Genomic DNA, 18,226 nt, shown 5'->3' with positions numbered 1-18,226 from the left:
TGAGTAAATAGCATGGAAAAAAAGGACAGTGAAGCTTAGATACTGCTTTTGGGGGGGTGGGGGTTTGCACTCTGCAGTAGATGCCTGCAGTAGAGCACTGAAGATGTTTGGGATTGCAGGGAAGTGCAGAGACTGATATTTCTGCCTAAATGTGGAGTAGCAGTAGTGGCTAAATGGTGGTCAGTAATTCTGACGGTCTAGAGTCTCTGTTACCACACATATTTTTCAGGGTCCTGTTTTGTCTGTGAGGCAGCAGGATGTTAGTTCAGTCCCCTTCCCCATCTGGAAGGCTCTGGACAATCACAAGGATTAATACATTATTTTTCAAATTAGAAAGAGTAGATTCCAGAGGAAGCTCTGGCTGGATTAGATGGATTGTGGGCAATAGCCTTGCAGATACAGAGTGCATGAACTCTGTGTGTAGGTCTAATGGGAAAGAGGGCAGTGGACAGGAATTAAGCTTTTTTCTTTTTCCATGGATAGTGATCATGTAGTCTGTGTTATTGTGGAGTAATTGTATGACGAGTCTGCAGTAGGATTTTAGATTTACCTTTTTGTGTAGAAGTTGATTTATTTAAATTAAAAAAAAACACGCAACAAACTATGGAGGAGTGGAGCATTTAATAAAATGTGTCTGTGTTTGCAGCTATACCAAATGGATTTGGTACCAGCCCCCTTACTCCTTCAGCTAGAATATCTGCACTCAACATTGTGGGAGATCTGTTACGGAAAGTGGGGGTGAGTGCTCTGAACTGAAGTATTCCTAGCTCTGCGCTGCTGTCACTGAGCTTTCATCCTTGTGCGCAATTACAACAAGGCCTTGGCCCATGCTGAATACATGCTGTAGTTTCCAAATCATTCACGTTCAGTGTTTAGTATGCGATAATGTGGGGTTTTTTTAATTATCTTGATTTGTAAAGCATGTTACTAAGGTTCTGATGCCAATTTTGGGTGACAAAATTCATAGTTGAAGTAAAAAGTTTTTCAAGCACTTTGGTATACAGGGTTAGACACCATCAGCTACTTGTTCTTACTTTAAATGGAGCCTGCAGCTTCCTCTGTAATGAGACCAAGATGCAGAGCTGGACCTCAGACTTTGGGTGCCTGCTGCACAGTTACTGTATGTCATGGGAGGGGAGCTGAGATCATGCTGCCAGTGTCTCCTCACGTGCCTGGAGAGATCTGCAACAGGTGCTGAAAATGGAAAAAAATCTAGAAACCTTTGATGAGAAAGTGAGAAAATAAATCAGGAGAAAGCCAAATGTTCCCATCTGTAGTTGATGACGAAGTGAAATGCATGAGCTGTTAAGGGGATTACCACTATAAGTGGGGAAGAAGTGGTTTAAACATCTGTTACAGTGTTGTTTAGGGTGCCAGGCTTTCCAGTTGAATGAAGACATGACTTTTGATTTATGAGAAGCTTGTTGACGTGCCTCAGTGGTTAGTGTTTTGAGTGGAAGCATGGATAGCCTCAGCGTCTTAGCCTCTGGTGCTGGCTTTCCTCTGTCTCTTGTGGTTAACACTGAGAACAGCAATAGCTGCACTAGAGACAGTTGTTTTAGCAAAGTTTGAAGTTAAAAATTACCTCGTTGGTTGCATTTGGAGCCAGTGAGCTCGTAGTTGGTTTGAAAGGGCAGCAGGACTCCTCGGGGTTCTGGAGTGACATGTTTAAAATGGGATCATTGTGCGTAAGAGTCTGCAGGGGATTTAGGGAGCTTAATCACAATCCTGTGTGATTACTTTGCAAGGACAGGAAATGCCAAATAAGCATGCTTCTTTCCCAGCCTGTTCTTAGACACACGCTCTGCCACGAAGATAAAATTCCAGTTCACGCATTTGTTTAGTAACAATTATAGGATGTTCAGGATTTCTTTGGGTTTGGCTACTCATAGGATGCCTCATCCCAAGCCTTAGACTCCCTTTTTCTGCAGGAAGGTTTCCCTTGGATTTCTTGCTTGCAGTTGAGACAGGGAGTCACTTGGCACAGATCACACTGGCTATTTCCAGCTGATAGGTGCTTTGAGACCAAGAGATAGGTCAATATCTGTATCTTCCTGTATAGTCACTAAGGAAGTTTACATGGGTTTCTAGAAGAAGAGTGTATAGTGTTCAGTTACTTCTGATACTATGTCAGTACCTTATTAATGGAATATTTTTCTATGTGGAACAGGACAAAACCCCATGTTTGGGGAGATGAGTTTTTGTCTCCAATGCGTACATCTGCAAGTGTGTGAATGCCCCCACGCACAGGGTGGATATAACAGATTTTCTGCTGGACCAGATGGATAGTCATCAAGTTAAGCCTCAGTTTGTGATAGATGGCAGTAAGGGCAGGTGATGTTCTGAAGTGAAGGACAGAATCAGGATTTTGGTCTTCCTCCTGCCAGGAGTCAGTGGATGAGGCAGAGACTGTCACCTTGTATAGGGGAAAAAGATCTCACCAGGCTTGCTTGGAAATAGTAGACATTAGGTACAGACCATGGAGATGGGCTTAGCTGCTGCCTTTGGTTCCTCCTTCTGATGCTGTGGCTGTAGCACCTCTTGTTCTGAAGCATATCAGTGGGGCTTAAGACACTGGCGATGTTTTGCAGGCCGAGATTAAGAAAGAAATGCTAGAAAGCATTGTCCTGGGGAAAAATCCAACTTTCCACATCCACAAAATCCAAATACACAGTCCCTCCCAAAACTTGAGGATTCTGCTTTAGCCTCTCTCTTAGTCCTCTGATTAGCTTATGCCAGCCCCACCCCCGCTGCTGAAGCAAGAGGTTTTGGTAACTTCTGCTAAGAAGTGTCTTCCTTTGTTTAGGTAATTAATAGTTGATATGTTCTAAAATCTGAGTCCTAATGGAACTGAGTTGTGCCTGGCAGTCTGTATCAGCATCTCATTGTGTGGGTTTCCTCTGTGGCTGGTTGACAGAGAAAATGACAGCTTTGTTCCCATTTAGTTCAGTTTTTGCCAAAGGTGGTCACACTGAGGTCCTGATCATGGTGATCTTGGGATCATGACAAAGCCTGAACTCAAGCAGCAAAATACTTTCTCTTAATTATATTACTTTCTTGACATGATTTTTTCTTCCCTTTCACAGGCTTTAGAATCCAAATTAGCTGCTTGCAGAAATTTTGCAAAGGACCAGGCATCACGGAAATCCTACATTTCAGGGAATGTTAACAGCAGCATGATGAACAGCAATGGCACAAAGTACCCTCACCCAGGGCATACTTCTTTCTTTGACAAAGGGTAAGTTGGGATATATTTTTGCACTAAAGGGGAGTGTGTTTCAGGATGCTACTTGAAGCAGAAGTTTTTCTTGTCTTGTTTTTAGTCCACCACAGCTTTCATCCTATAGGACAAATAATTTGTGGAGCCAAAGTTCTCAAGGGGACAGGGAAGGTGACAGTGCTGATTTCTGTAAAGCAAAGAGAAAAGCAAGTGTGACTGTCTCTTAGCTGGTAGGATGTCAGTGCCTGTTGTGTCCCTCTGCTGCCTAATCTCTTGGCAGCTGCATCTCAGGTAATATAAAACACCCTAGGCAGCAAACCCACTAGTGAAGTGAACGTGCCCTTTTGAAAGGATCTCAAGTAAGTAGTGGTGGAGTTGCCATAGCTACTGGTGCGCTCGTGCATGGGGAAGTACATTAACCGCAAATCTGGAGATGCCCTTAGTAAGAACAGCTGAGTGCCAGCAGCAAGTGCTCACTTAAAGGGTGGTGCCCTGTTAGATCTATTTCCTCCCCTATTAGGGGAAAAGAAAACCTCATTAACAGTGTAATTCTGGCTGATTGAGGGGGCAACTGCTTCCATGCTGGCTGTGCTGTGCATCAGCCCTGAAGCCAGAAACTGCTTTCACAGGAAGAACTACCCCATGTGTCTCCTGTGACTCGCCCGTGGTTAGAGCTTCCTCTCAGATACTGGGAAGTGGTTCAGCAGGAGGATTTTCCCACAATCCCTAATAGCGCAGGGCCCGGTGGTTGTATGAGGAGTGGGGCGAAAAGCACAGTGCTCCTCCAGTGTTAGCACGGTGGTATTGCGAGCTTTGCTTGGTGTCACTGGGCAAAACACCCTCCATGCTCCCTGCACAGTAGTAGTCTTCCATGCTAAACCTCAAGACAGTGCAATTTAATGCTAATATTCAGCACATTCTCGATCCAGAATTTATTTTAGAGAATTAAATGAGCTGTTACCAACCTAAAGAGTGCCATATACAGAGCAGACAAGCTGAGCTTCCTACAATCATCCTCATTTGAGCTGAATCGTGTTGCTATGTGGGTAGCAGGGCAAGCTGCATCTTAGAAACTAGCATTCAGAGTTTTTAGAGCCATTGGTGTTCGCTGCTTTTGGAAAGGAAGAGTTCAGAGACTTAATAAAGTCAGTGTCATGTGCAAATCGGACAGACTTGTGGGTTCTCTGCATACTGCAAGGCTGACAAGGGTCCATGCATCACCACAGCAGTGCTCACACTTGCAGTGCACAGGCTGCATTTCAGGTGCAAGCTGTCAGGGTAGTTGCTAGGGAGAGATTATAGCTGTTCTTAGGAGGCAGCATGGCTATATTGAGTTGTGGTGTGATGAATAAGCTGATTGCTATGTGGGGTGGGGGTCACTTTTAATTATCCAGATTGTCATCACACTCGTTATCTGGGCTGGCTGCCTGGAGTTAGGAGCAGGTTGTAGCTGAAAAAGGCTTAGAAACCCAGCCTCCTGATAGATAACTTCTGCAGCAGAGTTGGAGGATGTTAGTGGGCTAGATAAGGGGGTGGAAATGACTGATGTGCTTATCTGCAAGTTGTTAGAGATCCCTGCATGGCCCTGCTGTCCTGTCCCTCTCCTCTGCACTCCAAATGCTGCTCACTTCTCCCCTTACATTGGCTCCCGCTCCATCTTCCTGCCCCTGTCAAGGTCTCTGCACGCTCTGGGTGATGGCAGTGTCTGTGCTGTGTACACATCTCCACGGTTGCTATGTAAAACCTGTATAATTTTGTCTGCACGTGTAAGCTAAACCAAGCTGTTACTTAAATGAGGTCAGCCCCATTGTGCCTGCATGCTGCAGCAGCAGCCGAGCCCCCAGCTGTGCTGGCAGGCATTGGACCCAGAGCGGGCTGTAGTGGCTGGGCATGAGGGACTGAGTTAAGGCATGCCCTTTCTTGTCCCCTCTCCTCCTCTCTCTTCAGCCCCTGTACTCTCCTCCCTGCCCCTAAGCCTGAAACAGCCACATGTGATCATAGATCTGATCCAATCTGCAGCCATTGCCTAAAGAACAGCTGGTTGGGATTGGGACAGAGGTAGCTCAGCCACATCATTACAGTTCCATTTACTTTCCTTCCTCTGCCATTTTGTTGGTTAAAATGTTTGACGAGTCTCCATCTCCCATCAAACACCTGCTCTTTGTTTGCTGAGTGGAGCTGAGCAGACAGCTGAAGACAGTGATAGGCAGGAGCTGGCATAGGGGAGGAGGGGAAATTACCTGAGCATCGCTTTAGGGGAAGCCTGGAGGACAGCTGGGCTTGCACTGAAGCTTTGCTGGAGAATTGGAAGAGTCAGGACTTACCTACTTGTGGTTTTTTGTGTTTTTGTTTTTTGGGTTTTTTTAAAGCTCAGCAAAGTTTGGTGTAAGATTAGTTTCCTGCAGACTTGTTCCTTCAGGAACATGATGTTTCTGTCTAGATGGCAGGGCATGGCAGAACAGCACCTGAGGATGTTCTCAGATAGATACTCACTTTTTGCTGTTGTAATTGTTCTTAATTGGTTATTAACTTCGATCCAGTTGAGGAACAAAATGGCTCTGACCTTGATGGGCTCCACAGAGGCCTGGCACTTGAACAGCAGAGCTGAGGCAGGTTGTGAGCTGTCATTGGGTGTTTGTTCCTTGGGGCATTAACTCCTTGTTCACTGCTCCCCAGCTCCCCTTCCTGCTTTCTTGAATGTCAAAGTCCTTGTAGTTGATGTTTATTCTTAGGTTATTTTTGTGAATCTGTTGGGCTTTGTTTTAATAAAACAAGCTAAAGTTTGAATGTGAGAAGTGCCTCTGCTTGCCCACTTCTAGCAGTCCTGTGAAGCATGTAGGTATATGTACACAGTGGACACTGTTGTCCACAACCCTGATTGTAATACATCATGCTGTGAAATCAGGGTCTTCCTTCTGTTCCCTAGTTCACCTTATAAAAAAGTTACCCGCAGTTCCCTCTTTTCCAGGGAAACTCAGATGCAGGTGAGTAATCCCATGTCCTGTAATGTGCTTTGCAATGCTCTAGGCTTCTATCTGGGTCATGCGCGTGCAGCAGTGGAGCATGGTGGGAGTGCTGGTTGTCGCTGAAATAGGACCCCTCGCCTGCCTGTGCAGAGCAGAGTCTCATTATGCAGAGGTGAAAGAGGAGAGGTCTGGTGAGGTTTAGTTTAACACCTTTGCTTTGCCCCATTTCTTGCATCCATGGTTATGCCCAGGAATGTCTTTATTGCGTGCATAACCTGTTTCAATTTTTCTCCACTAGGCGTGAAAAGGTCATATTCCCCACCTTGGTCATGGGTAAATGAATTCATTTGCAATGATAAGCTGCATGTATTTTAACTTGGTGCTTGGAGGTGCAGAGTTGGTGGTTATGCTAACTGCATGAGGTAGTTCTCTTAGCATTACAAACTAATAGTCCATGATCAAAGCCTGAGGCTATAATCTCTCTCTTTCTCCTTACTTTAGATAAACTTCTCTGGTGCTGTGACCTGTTGCAACCATATGATTGAGTGCTGCTTGCTTTCTTGATCTAATTAATATTTCTTCAAATACATGCATGTTTCTGATTGAATCAGTCACATCAGAAATACAGGAGGAAGTATCGCTGCTGCTAATTTAGTTAATTCTGAAAGTTAGTTTGCCCTTTGGTCACATTCTTCATTCAACGTTTTGTTGGCTATTGGCTTGCTGATGCTCAGTTGCCGTGGTTCTGGCTAATGGGAAAGCAAACAAAGGCACAGATGTGCCGGGAGCTGGCCAAGGTTACAGAGCAGGGGGAGAGGATGGCATGGTGTGAAGCACATGGCTAGAGGCAGCGGTGCTCCTGCTCAGTGTCGCCATCCTGCCTGGCACAGCCATGCCAGCTGGAAGCAGCCGGGGTGGCACAGTTGTGCCAGCAAGGCTGTGCAGGTATCTGGGTTGTGGGCTCTGCGGGAGGAGATCCTGCAGCACAGGGGCTCGGTGCAGGCACGGCCTACAGCGACTAAGGGTCTCACTTATCTCTCTGCCTCTCGAGGGAGCATGGAGAGTTCCCTGCAGTGTCAAAAGGCGCAGGTCCCTACTAGCCTAATCTGCCACAGCCTTGTCCCTGTTCTCCTCCTCACATCTCCACGCTGGGTGTTCCTCTACCTCCTTGGGCTGTTATTGCTGCTTGGGAGAGTAAGTGGCCTGTTTTAAAGCACTGACCTGCCTGAAAACTCGCTTTTCCTCTTGTTTTTTTGTGGGGCCGGTCTCCAAGTATGCTCTGACCACATCCATTTACTCCTCAGGCTGGGCTATTCAGCTACAGGAGAATCTTCTGCTGAGTTTTTTTGGGTACGTAGAGTTGAGGGAGTCTTGGAGATAAAGTGCTAAGTACAAAATACAGCTTGAGATAAAGACTAATGAGTAAAAAAAAAAATCTATCTTTAGCAATCACAAGGCAGAGAGAGCGGTTGGAAATGGGCACGAAGTCCACGCCACTGTAGGGACAGGCGTTCAGAAACATCCATCAGAAATCACTGCAGGGAACGTTTCCAGCAGGGACTGGTGCTTTTGGCTTCCTTTGAAGCACCCTGCAGCCCAGTTTCTCAGGGAGCCTAGAGCAAGGGCACAGCACAGGCCCCACAGAGCGTGTTGGGGTGGGTCTGAGGGATGGGGAAGTGAGGCAGAAGCAGGAGGCGAGTAAGTAATCTGGTTGGGATTAATCGCTGCAAGCAGGTTTCCTGGCCATTGGGCAGTGTCAGCTCCATGCAGTAGCCCCACATGTGTGCCAGGCCTGGGCAGAGCGGCTGAAGGCTGGAGCGATGTGTGTGCTTCTCCCGGCGCTGTCTGAGACCTTGGAGACCGAGCACAAGGACTTCTCTTCCCAGCTCACTTCTGGGAGTTTAGGCAGGAGTCATCCAGCACATCTTATTTGTTATTTTTTACAGGTGCTCTGTTTAACGTATTTTATTTTCCTTTAACTCTGTTTCTAACTGCAGTAATGCTGATTTCTTTCCCTTTTTTTTTTGTGCATTTTCATGTTACCAACAGAAATCTATGGCTGGGTAAGACCTCAGTAAGCTCAGCCATAATGCCAGCTTTCAGTATCCCCCCAGTTGCTGCTACTAGTTGAAGCCTTTTCCTGTGCCCCACTTACTGAACTGGCTTTCAGCAAATCAGAGCCTCTGCTTTATCTTTATTTCTGCACCAAGGGCAAGTTTGGGCCAGCAGGATGCAATGAATGATGCAGGTAACTGACTCCAGGAACTGATCCTGGGAGAAGCTGCCATAAACAAGCACTCTGCACTGCCTTCCTGCTCTCTTTGTTTTTTTTTAATTGGCAAACAATGGGGAAACCTCAAGGCTTCTAAACGGGGTTTCTATCTTTTCCATCTTCAGCAGAAAGCCTTCTCATGTCTCCCTTGTGCATCATAGTGCTGTGAGCACTCCACATCTTGTGCTGGTTAACACTTGTAACACCTAATGCTTATAGCACTCGTCCTCTTGCTGCCCTGGCTCTGCGATGGAGCTTGGTCTCCCTTCTTGTTTTGGGCATCACTGGATTATTTTTGACACAGGTGATTTAGGCAGAGTCCTGTCATGTCTGTGTGGCATCTGTGCTGAGAATCTGATGGCTTCGTGGCTTCTGGCCTTGTTTGTCTACCTCTGGGAGATAGAAAAGGGATCCCAAGCTGCTAAACATGCCTCTGAGCAGGAGCTGAGGAGGGTTAGACATGTCTCGCTCCATTTAAAAGGAGAAACTGCCTGCAGGGGCAGGTCAGTCGGATGGTGATGGCTGCAGGGAGGCATTCTCCCCACAGGCAGAGCTTGGGTGCTGGAAACCCAGTTCGGGAGCAGTTCGTGCCCCACCAGTAGCAATATTTGTGAAGTTTCTACTGCTTGGCCTGTCCCTGGTGTAGTGCGATGTGCTAACACCACATGTTGGGTTTTGATTCAAAAACGTCATGGCAGGGAGGCAGATAGGCGGCAGCATGGAGCTGCCTGGTGGTGGGGAATGCAGATGGCTTGGTGCAGAGGGGAGTAATGTGCCAAGGTTTGAGCACTGCGGGGACATGGCCCCTTCTGCCCAGCCTCATGCAGTGCTGTGGAGGATCGCTGGGTTGCAAGGACAGGCTGCATGGGGAGCGATGGCACTTGCTATGGGCTTGAAAGGGATCAGTTGTCCTCCCCAGCCTGCCTGTCCTGCTGTGCTGCACTGGAGGCAGCACGGCCGGGAGGTCCTTCTGGAGATCAGTGCTCGTTCAGCCAAGCTGCAGACGCGGCTGGCCTGCCCAGGGTGCTGGCACTGGCCAGGCTGCATCCTGCATGTGGCAGGGGCTGGGTGCCATCCCATGGTGTCCGTCAGTCGCAAAGAGCAGCTCTGAAATGAGTGCAGGAAATGACAAATCCATAGAGCTTGGCTTGAACGTGACTCATCAAACATGAGCACTTCCAGGCTGCCAATGCTGAATGTCACTTTTCTCTAGCCCTTTCAAAAGGGAGCAAATGACCATGTTTTAATCCTGTTTAGTCTTTTTTTTTTTTTTTTACCCCCTGTCCTACTTGGCAGAGGTGCTTTCTAGCTGATAACTAATTTGCAGAGTCATGTTGGGATCAGGTTGGCTTCATGCCCCTTCATCCAAATGCAAATAGTGAAATACATCTGCCCCTAAGCCTCTTCCAGCAGCTTTTTATTGCGTGTAGCCAGGGAGGCACTTGCCTTTTGAAATGTATTGAAGCAACACTAAAATGGGAGTTGAAGTTTCCAGATAATGGGGAAGAGGTGGGAAAGGTGGTTTCTCCATGCTCTGACCCAGGCTGTGCTAGTGTAGATGTTTAACAGCAAAATGGGGAAAGGAAACAGCCCGGCTCCCTACGGCAGTGAGCTGTGTTACCGTGGGAATCTGCCCTTGCTAGCAAGTGTTGAGATTTTAGCTCTTCATCTGCTCTTCTAGAAGGATTTTATAACTGCCCAGTGCAACAGTAGCAGCCTTCTGGGTTTGCTGGCAGGGTTTTTGCATCCCTGATCCAGGAGGTGCAAGGTCACCAGTGAATATAAGCCGTGCAGGAACCGTGCACTGTGCGAAAGGGAGCATGGAAACTGCACTGCTCTGTCCTGGGGATGCTGTTGTGAGCCATCTGCGTGTGAGTTCCTGGCATGTTGGTCCCTTAGGCAGTGATGGCAGCGAGTGGGACATGCTCCTCTGAGCACTTGCACTGGGTGCAGCCTGGGACTCCAGAGCCGCCCACTCCCGGGTTGGCTTTTTCCTCATCAGTAGAGCTCTCACACTTCTCTTTCTTCTTGCTTTTTCTTCTTTCTTCTGCTGAGCCTGCGGGAGGTCGTGTTTGGACTTGCAGATGCTTTTCTCACCACAGCTCACTGATCTAAGCAGCGAAGGCTGTCTCCTGAAATGTCCTTTTTCACAAACGTAGCTCTGCCAGGACAGACCTGAATGGCATCTTCTGGGGTGCCGGTGGTTCAGGCAGAGCTTGTGAAGTGCTGCAGAGGCACTCCTTGGGAGCAGGCGGACACAGAGGCGGGGACCTGTCCTGCCTTGCATGGGTGTGGGAGTTCTCCCCTCCCACCTTCAATATTATAAACCCAACCATGAGGGCAGGGTGCTGGTTCTGGGACAATGGTGTGGGTGGACGTGCTGTCCTGATACAGGGGCGTAATCGCTTCTGGTTGTCAAGGCTGTGGTGGTGGTGATCAGCAGATGGTGAGCCTGGGCAGACGCTGTGTGTTGAGCCTAATTACAGAAGATCTGTCAAAGGTATAACAGAGTATATAACAGAGATGGAAAAGCTGTCAAACCCACGTGCTCCTCTCCCAGCCTACCAGGAAGCCAGGTTCTCCACACCTTCACATCTCCCCACAGCCTGGGGAAGGGGGGAGCCCATGGATCCTGGGGATGTGGAGGGACCCAGAGCCCCCGCTGCACCCCAGCCGAGAGTAGTGTAGTGTAGAGGCAACTCTGCTGTGCTTTAACATGTGCCTGCCTGCTCTCGCAGAGCCCATGTGCCATTGGCGTGCGTCTGTGTGTGTGTCCATCCCCATTACTGGGCAGAGCTTGTGTAGCCACCCATGAAGGACCTGGGGACACAGGTGGAGGCGGCCCCAGCCCTGCTGCACACCCCTGTGTGACGGTGCCGCAGCACAGTGCTGCCTGCACAGCCCTGGGGGCTGCGCGTTGCTCACAGGTGTCTGCAGATGGCTGCTCCTGGGCAAACAGGCAGCAATTAAGAGGGAAGGGGAGCTGATTGTGGGGACTAAACCTGCAGCGCTGCTGTGCCCGGCGCCTTCAGCTGCACAGACCCAGTCGTGTAGCCTCAGCGGGTCAGGGTCTGTGCAGGAGCCCCTTGTCCTCCTGGGCTGGTCACCTCGGCTAGCATGTGCCTGCTCCAGGCAATGGGTTGAGCACCCACCTGCACGTGTCCCTGGCTGCGAGTGAGCATAGATCCTCGAAGCCAGAGGTGGGAGCCCTGTTGTGGTCATATGTTGGCCCTGCTTCTGCACCCGCCGAGCAGCCATTGTACAGTCAGGGTGACAGATGCAGTGAGGAGGGACGAGAGGGGTCTATCTTCCAGCTGCTGGTGGTGGGGAGAGGTGAGCGGTGCCATCTCCTGGGGCTGCTCATCACTTAACAGCCTGTCTCTTGTTGCTTCTCAGGGCAGTAAACGGCTTTGATCAAGGTCCTCCTGGACTGGGAGCGTCCCGACCATCCTCAGCGCCTGGCATGCTCCCCCTGAGCGTATGAGCCTGCAGGAGGTCGTGTTCGGACTTGCAGATGCTTTTCTCAGCCCACCAAGAGAAGAACTGCTCCCGATTCCTCCCCATTCCCGCCCTGCTGGAACACGACCTGCACCATGCTGCCAGAGGAGACCCTGTGCTCACAGCCCTTCATGTCATGTTAATACAGTTTATTTTCTCCTGTTGCTGTAGCGGACGTTCTCTGACTTGGCCCCACGCCCTGTGCCGCACAAGCTGAGACATGTGGTGCTCTGTTTCAGGGGATGCAGGAGTCTTGCTCACCAAACCTCGGCCAGGCAGTCCGTGGCCCCTCGCTTTATCTCTTCTCTAACTTAGGTTTGGCATGACACAAATGTTGGCTGCTCCTCTTAAAGGCTCCCCTTCTCCCTGCCTGCCTGCTCCAGCATCCTGCCACTTAGGACGTGGAGCTGCTGTCCTCCCGGTACAGCTCTGATCTCTTGAAAGGGACCCTGGGTAAGGCTGGACATTTGCACCTGGGAATCAGGTCCAGGTATGTGACTGAGTTACTGCAGCTTAACGAATTACTGCTGGGCAGGTGCGTGGCTGTTGCTGCTGGTGCGTGTCTGCCTCCTGCCTTATGCTGGAGCAGGCAGGGGAGGATGAGCATACCTGGCAGCCCTGCCTCCAGCTGGCAGAGGCGGCTGTGCACACCAGTGCCGGGCTCCTCAAGGCCCAGGGCCGAGCAGGGGCAGGGAGGGAGGGATGGAGGTGCTGGGTGGCAGCGCGCTGGGGGTTACTGTCACAGTCGCAACATCAAATGCCTTAGTGTGAGCTGGCAGGGCTGAGCGTTGGTGAAGCGTTCTCTCTTGGCGCTTCTATACCCACGCAGCTGCGGGGCAGTAACATGTTTAGCTGCTGTAGCGTGCTCACAGTGCCCGTGTGCTGGAAGCACAGCTTCCCGGCCCCGTTGTACCCTGCCTTCATCAAACTTCTATGCGCCTCCACAACAGGGACTCTGCGAGAGCGTTAGGAAGCCACTAATCCAACTGGCCACACTGCCCATGAACCCCCGCTCCCAGGACCCCATAACCATCACAACCATGTTCTGATCTGTGTAATATATGACTGGATTTTACAGCGTCACCTATGGGCTTCTGTGACAGTTTTGGGCGACTGTGTACCTTGTGGGTCTTTCAAGCAATGTATTTGTGCGATTTCTCTGTCTATGTGCCTCAGAGTTGGTGGATTTTTAAAATGAACCAGCAAACCCAGCCGGGGTTTGATCTGTGGGTTTAGAAATCTTCGTTCCCGGTCTGGTCCATCATGTTCAGTTGGCTCTGCAGCTCCAAGTTGGTTTATTTACAAGCGCTGAGAAAAACCATTGGCCCCAGCAGAAGGGAGATGGGAAGTCCCCCCTTGCCGTTAGGGTTTGTATGGTCCTCCTTTCCTGTGCATCCTCTGCTGCATTTGACTGTTTACATTTGTTTTATTGTACATAGGTTTGTAAACATAATATCTTTGCCTAAGATCTTTGTATATAACTTGGGCTTTGTAGCTTTATTTATTCAAAATCTATATGGCATGTTTCAATAGGACAGTGTACCATACCACCGTGGTGACACAGATCATGATGTGGTTTAAAAAACACAAACAAATGAGAGTAATCTTCCAAAAATAAAGTTCTTTTAATGTGGAATCAGTGGATTTTGCAGAAACCGTGGCAGTGGCTGTATTTTGTCATGTAGTATTTTCTGCCAAGCCTCAGGGAGGGTTCAGTGGTGTTCCCCTTTCCTTGGAGCATTTGTTTGTATTTCAGTTTGTGCAGAGGGGCACAGCCACTGCTGGAATGGGGGCTGAGCAAGCACCTTTCCTCAGCTCTAGCCTCTGCTCCTGGCACTGAAAGTTGTGGGGGCTTGGCTGAGGCCTGGGTTTCAAGATTTCATAGAATCAAAGGATCATAGAATGGAACCTTTACAGGTCACCTAGTCCAACCCCCCTGCCAGGACCAGGGCCATCTTCAACTAGACCAGGTTGCTCACAGCCCTGTCCAACCTGACCTTGAATGTTTCCAGGGATGGGGCATCTACCACCTCTCTGAGCAGCCTGTGCCAGTGTTTCAAAACCAAAAGGAAACAAAAAATTTCTTCCTTATATCTAGGCTAAATCTACCCTCTTTCAGTTTAAAACTGTTGCCCCTTGTCCTATTGCAACAGACCCTGCTAAAAAGTCTCTCTCCATGTTTCTTATAAGCCCCCTTTATATACAATAAGGCTGAACAGCCCCAACTCTCTCAGCCTGTCCTCATAGCAGAGGTGCTTCAGCCCTTGGATCATTTTTGTGGCCCTCCTCTGGACTCACTCCAACAGCTCCATGTCCTTGTGCTGAGGGCTCCAGAGCTGGATGCAGTACTCCAGGTGGGGTCTCACCAGAGCAGAGGGGCAGAATCACCTCCCTCGACCTGCTGGCCACGCTGCTTTTGATGCAGCCCAGGATACGGTTGGCCTTCTGGGCTGGGAGCACACATTGTTGGCTCTTGTCCAGCTTTTTGTCCATCAGTAGCCCCAAGTCCTTTTCCTCAGGGCTGCTCTCGGTCACATCATCCCCCAGCCTGTATTGAAACCGAGGATTGCCCTGACCCAGGTGTAGGACCCTGCACTTGGCCTTGTTGAACCTCATGAGGTTCACACAGGCCCGCTTCTCCAGCTCATCCAGGACCTTCTGGATGACATCCCGTCCTTCTGGCGTGTCAACTGCACCACTCAGCTTGGTGTCATCTGCAAACTTGCTGAAGGTGCACTTGATCTCACTGTCGATGTCATTGATGAAAATATTAAACAAACACCACTGGTTGCAGTATGGACCCCTGAGGGACACCACTTGTCGCCAGTCTCCATCTGGACATTGAGCTGTTAACCACCACCCTCTGGCTGTGACCATCCAACCCATTCCTTATCCACTGAACAGTCCACCCATCAAATCCGTATCTCTCCAATTTACAGAGAAGGATGTTATGGGGGACTGTGTGAAAGGCCTCACAGAAGTCCAGATAGATGACATCCATAGCTCTTCCCTTGTCCACTGATGTAGTCACTCCCTCATAGAAAGCCACCAGGTTGGTGAGGCAGGACTTGCCCTTGGTGAAGCCACAGGTGCTGTCTTGAATCACCACCCTGTCCTCCCTGTGCCTTAGCATAGCTTCTAGGGGGACCTGTTCCATGATCTTCCCAGGCACAGAGGTGAGGCTGACAGGTTGGTAGTTCCCAGTTGCTTTGGGGAAGAGCCTGGGGAAGTGTTAGAGGCCTCCAGCTGCAGCCTCCAGGGCTTTTTGCCTCCTCGGAGTAGCTGAAAGGCGTTTTCTCTGCAGAACAGCAGGGCTTGGGCCCTTCCCCAAGGTGCTCCATCCCTCCCCATGTGCCTGCTGGGCTGACAGGGCTGTGGCAGCCCCAGGGGCCCTCGCCACAGCCTGTGCCTGCTCCCAGCTCTGTCCCCTGCAGCACCCTCGGCTTTGCCACCACAGCAGCGTTTTGTCTGACACAAAGGTTGGTGCTGCCTCTCACAGGCTGCTGGGCTCAGCTCCAGCCCAGGCACTCCTAAGGCACCGCAAGGCAAGCTGAGCACGGGGGGCAGCTGCTCCAGCACCTGCTGCCCCCTCACAGCCACCAGCCAGGGCTGTGGTGTCAGTGCTACAACCCCTCCCTCCTGCCCCATCCAACCCCCCCACCCTGCTCACCCTCCTACCAAAGCCCCCATCCCTGCCCCCTGCACCCCACCTGTGACCAGCTCCCTCCTGGGGGTGCAGTGCCTCGGGGAGAGCAGGCTCACCCTCATTGCAGTCAACCCTCCTTCCCCCTGTTAAAAACCCCCAGGTAACACTGAACTGTTCTTGCACAGAGCCTGGCTCTTCTCCACCTGCCCCAATGCGTGTAAGCCACCATGGAGATAGATAGGGAAAAGCCCTTCCACATCCCCTACACGATGCCAACTACAGGAGGAGCAGCAGCCACAGCATTGAAGGAGCTACTCTAGCTACTGCACAACAGGACACCCGAAACAGGAAATTTAACCACTCAGAAAAAAGACCAGACCCTGTTAAAGGCAGAAATAGGGGCTGTGCCTGTGCCACAGTACTGAAGGTCAGCATGAGGTTTCAGAGCTCCCTTTGTGCTCCAGCAATGCATTGCCATTAAAGTTCAAAGGCAAAGGCTCAGGCCTTGACCAGGCCATTTATGCTGTATTTAGGTCAAAATAAAATAAAATAAAAAATAAAAAAAAACCAAACAAGCAAACAAAACAGTAAGAAGGGAAAAGGCAGCTTCCAGTCATATTCTTGTTTATTAAGGTCTATGCCAGCCTCAGGAGATAGCTCTTCCTGTAAGTAAACAGAGCAGGCGGCCGCATCTATAATGAATAAATTTATTGTCTTACAAAAATCATTGTCTAGAAATATGGGTATACAAGAAAACAAGATATTTGCAGTCAGATGCCTGGTGGTCAACAGCCAGTTCGATTAAAAATATCCAAACACACACAACAAAACCTTTGCGACAGATGTTAAAGCTTTTAACCAAAAAAGGAAATCCATGTTTTTTGAGCATGTGGCAGAGGAAGTTTCCTAGTTAACACTGATTCATTGTCACTAATATCAATAATACCACTTGGACTAGAGAGGTACATGATATGAAGCACAGTCAAAATTAATACATTAAATCATTGTTATATAGGCAAATTATATATGTAACATTGTCTTAGTACTGTAGTGTCTAAGGCACTTTCTGTAATGTCAGTTTTTCAGCTATTTAAACAAAAAGAATGCTAACTACTCGCTGTAATACTGTTCAAAATAAAAAAAAACCAACAACAACAACAAAAAAAAGGATTCACATCCACTGGCATGTTAACTCGTAGGCAGGCAACATCCATTGCTGAACCCTGTAACCACAGGCTCCACACAAGCCCCACACTGCACAGTACAGGCGGCCCCGCTGCTCTCGGCTGGCCAGTGGCCCAGCTCCCTCAGTAACACCAGGCTGGCTGCTAAGCTGTCACATAAGCCTCGTCTCACAGTGCAGCCGCTCAGCTCCATGTCCTGAAGACTAACTCAGCCATAAATTAATAAATTAATTTTGCCTGTGTTGTATGTTTATTTTCCACTGGTGTTCACATTATACTAGCCTTAATATATATACACAGATCTGTTGGGCATGGTAATAGCAGGTCTCTACAAACGCAGAAGTACTGTACAGATGAGGAACGGTGATGCTATTTCAGTTTGCCTGTACTGCAGGAACACTAACTGATGAAGGAGGTGCTGAGAACACTTCAAAATGATATTGCAGGTTAAAAATGGACACTACTCATTCATCCCTACATTTCCCTCTAACACTTCCCAAGGCCTTTTCACAGTTCACTCGCTGATTGTGTGCTGATCACAACAATTAGGAGAAAAGAAAGATACAGGTGCAGTTTGGTCTTCAATGATCCAACAGACTCAATACAGCCAAGGGCCGTCTGAGCACAGAAGAAATGGAAGGATGTTGTCTGTACAACAAAGCATGCATAGTCATGACAATGGGTCTGTCCCAACCACCTACCCTCTGGGAATGAAGTTTCTGTATTGATAAAAAAAAGTTTCATCCTTCACATGATGCTTTATAAAATGGCTTTACAATGAGTATCTGGAAAATAGATGCACTGAACAGAGACAATCCCATTTTGTTTACTATATATAAAAAAGCAGTTGTACCTATATCTGAAGCAGGGTACAGTATGGTGAGGCTGGAGAGCCTTAAGACATAGTTGACCTATGATAAGTAACCTTGTAGCATGCCGACGTTTCGTAAGGCAGATTTACGGCCACAAGGCAGTTCGGTGGTCAGGAAAGTCCTTCTCCTTCTGCCGACTATTGTGTAAAAGGTCTCTGCATGCAAATGGTGTGACAGGGCTCTACTCAGCAGGGGCTGGCTGCGCTTCGTTCACGTCGCTGCCTTTGCTCTCCGCATCATCGTCCGAGAGCTCCAGAGAGGCCCCTTCAATGTGCAGCTGGCGTCTCCCGGATCGACTCGAGGAGAAGGTGATGGGGCCCCCCCTCCTGCGAACAACAAGGAGACAGCGATTGCTGATGGGTTACAGCTCGCTTACAGCCCGAGTCCTGGTGCTGGTGGCTGCCCCTGAAAGACCTCCCTACTGAACTGTGGGGGAATGCAGCAGCTCAGCTCCAGGCCACCCACAGGGCAAATTTCACACGTGGTGTTTTGAAACCCTCTCTGATGAAGGGGTCAACACGCTGTGTGCAAACACGTTCTGGTAGTCTGGTATTCCTGCTTAGTTTAT

General features: G+C 49.2%; 2 protein-coding genes across 9 annotated transcripts in view; one reads left to right on the top strand and one right to left on the bottom strand.

Moving 5' to 3' along the window:
- Nucleotides 1-16,424, top strand: part of NDEL1 (nudE neurodevelopment protein 1 like 1) — a 33,477-nt gene extending 17,053 nt beyond the window's left edge. For 5 of the 7 annotated variants that reach the window (XM_072881135.1, XM_072881137.1, XM_072881136.1 and 2 more), the window contains 4 exons: nt 647-738; nt 3,087-3,238; nt 6,485-6,519; nt 7,491-7,582. In XM_072881135.1, the coding sequence (XP_072737236.1) occupies nt 647-738; nt 3,087-3,238; nt 6,485-6,519; nt 7,491-7,567 (356 nt within the window). In that variant the 3' untranslated portion in view covers nt 7,568-7,582. Of the gene's footprint in view, nt 1-646; nt 739-3,086; nt 3,239-6,484; nt 6,520-7,490; nt 7,583-11,854 lie in introns of those variants that run through there. The other 2 variants (XM_072881141.1, XM_072881140.1) reach the window with 2 other exon arrangements.
- MYH10 (myosin heavy chain 10) overlaps nt 16,210-18,226 on the bottom strand; it is a 103,922-nt gene continuing 101,905 nt past the window's right edge. For both annotated transcript variants that reach the window (XM_072881131.1, XM_072881132.1), the window contains one exon: nt 16,210-17,984. In XM_072881131.1, the coding sequence (XP_072737232.1) occupies nt 17,840-17,984 (145 nt within the window). In that variant the 3' untranslated portion in view covers nt 16,210-17,839. The remainder of the gene's footprint in view (nt 17,985-18,226) is intronic.

This window comes from Ciconia boyciana, chromosome 16, assembly GCF_034638445.1.
Source record: "Ciconia boyciana chromosome 16, ASM3463844v1, whole genome shotgun sequence".
Lineage (NCBI taxonomy): Eukaryota > Metazoa > Chordata > Aves > Ciconiiformes > Ciconiidae > Ciconia > Ciconia boyciana.
The sequence above is the reverse complement of the archived record's forward strand: the minus strand, read 5'-3'. Positions and strand labels throughout refer to the sequence as shown.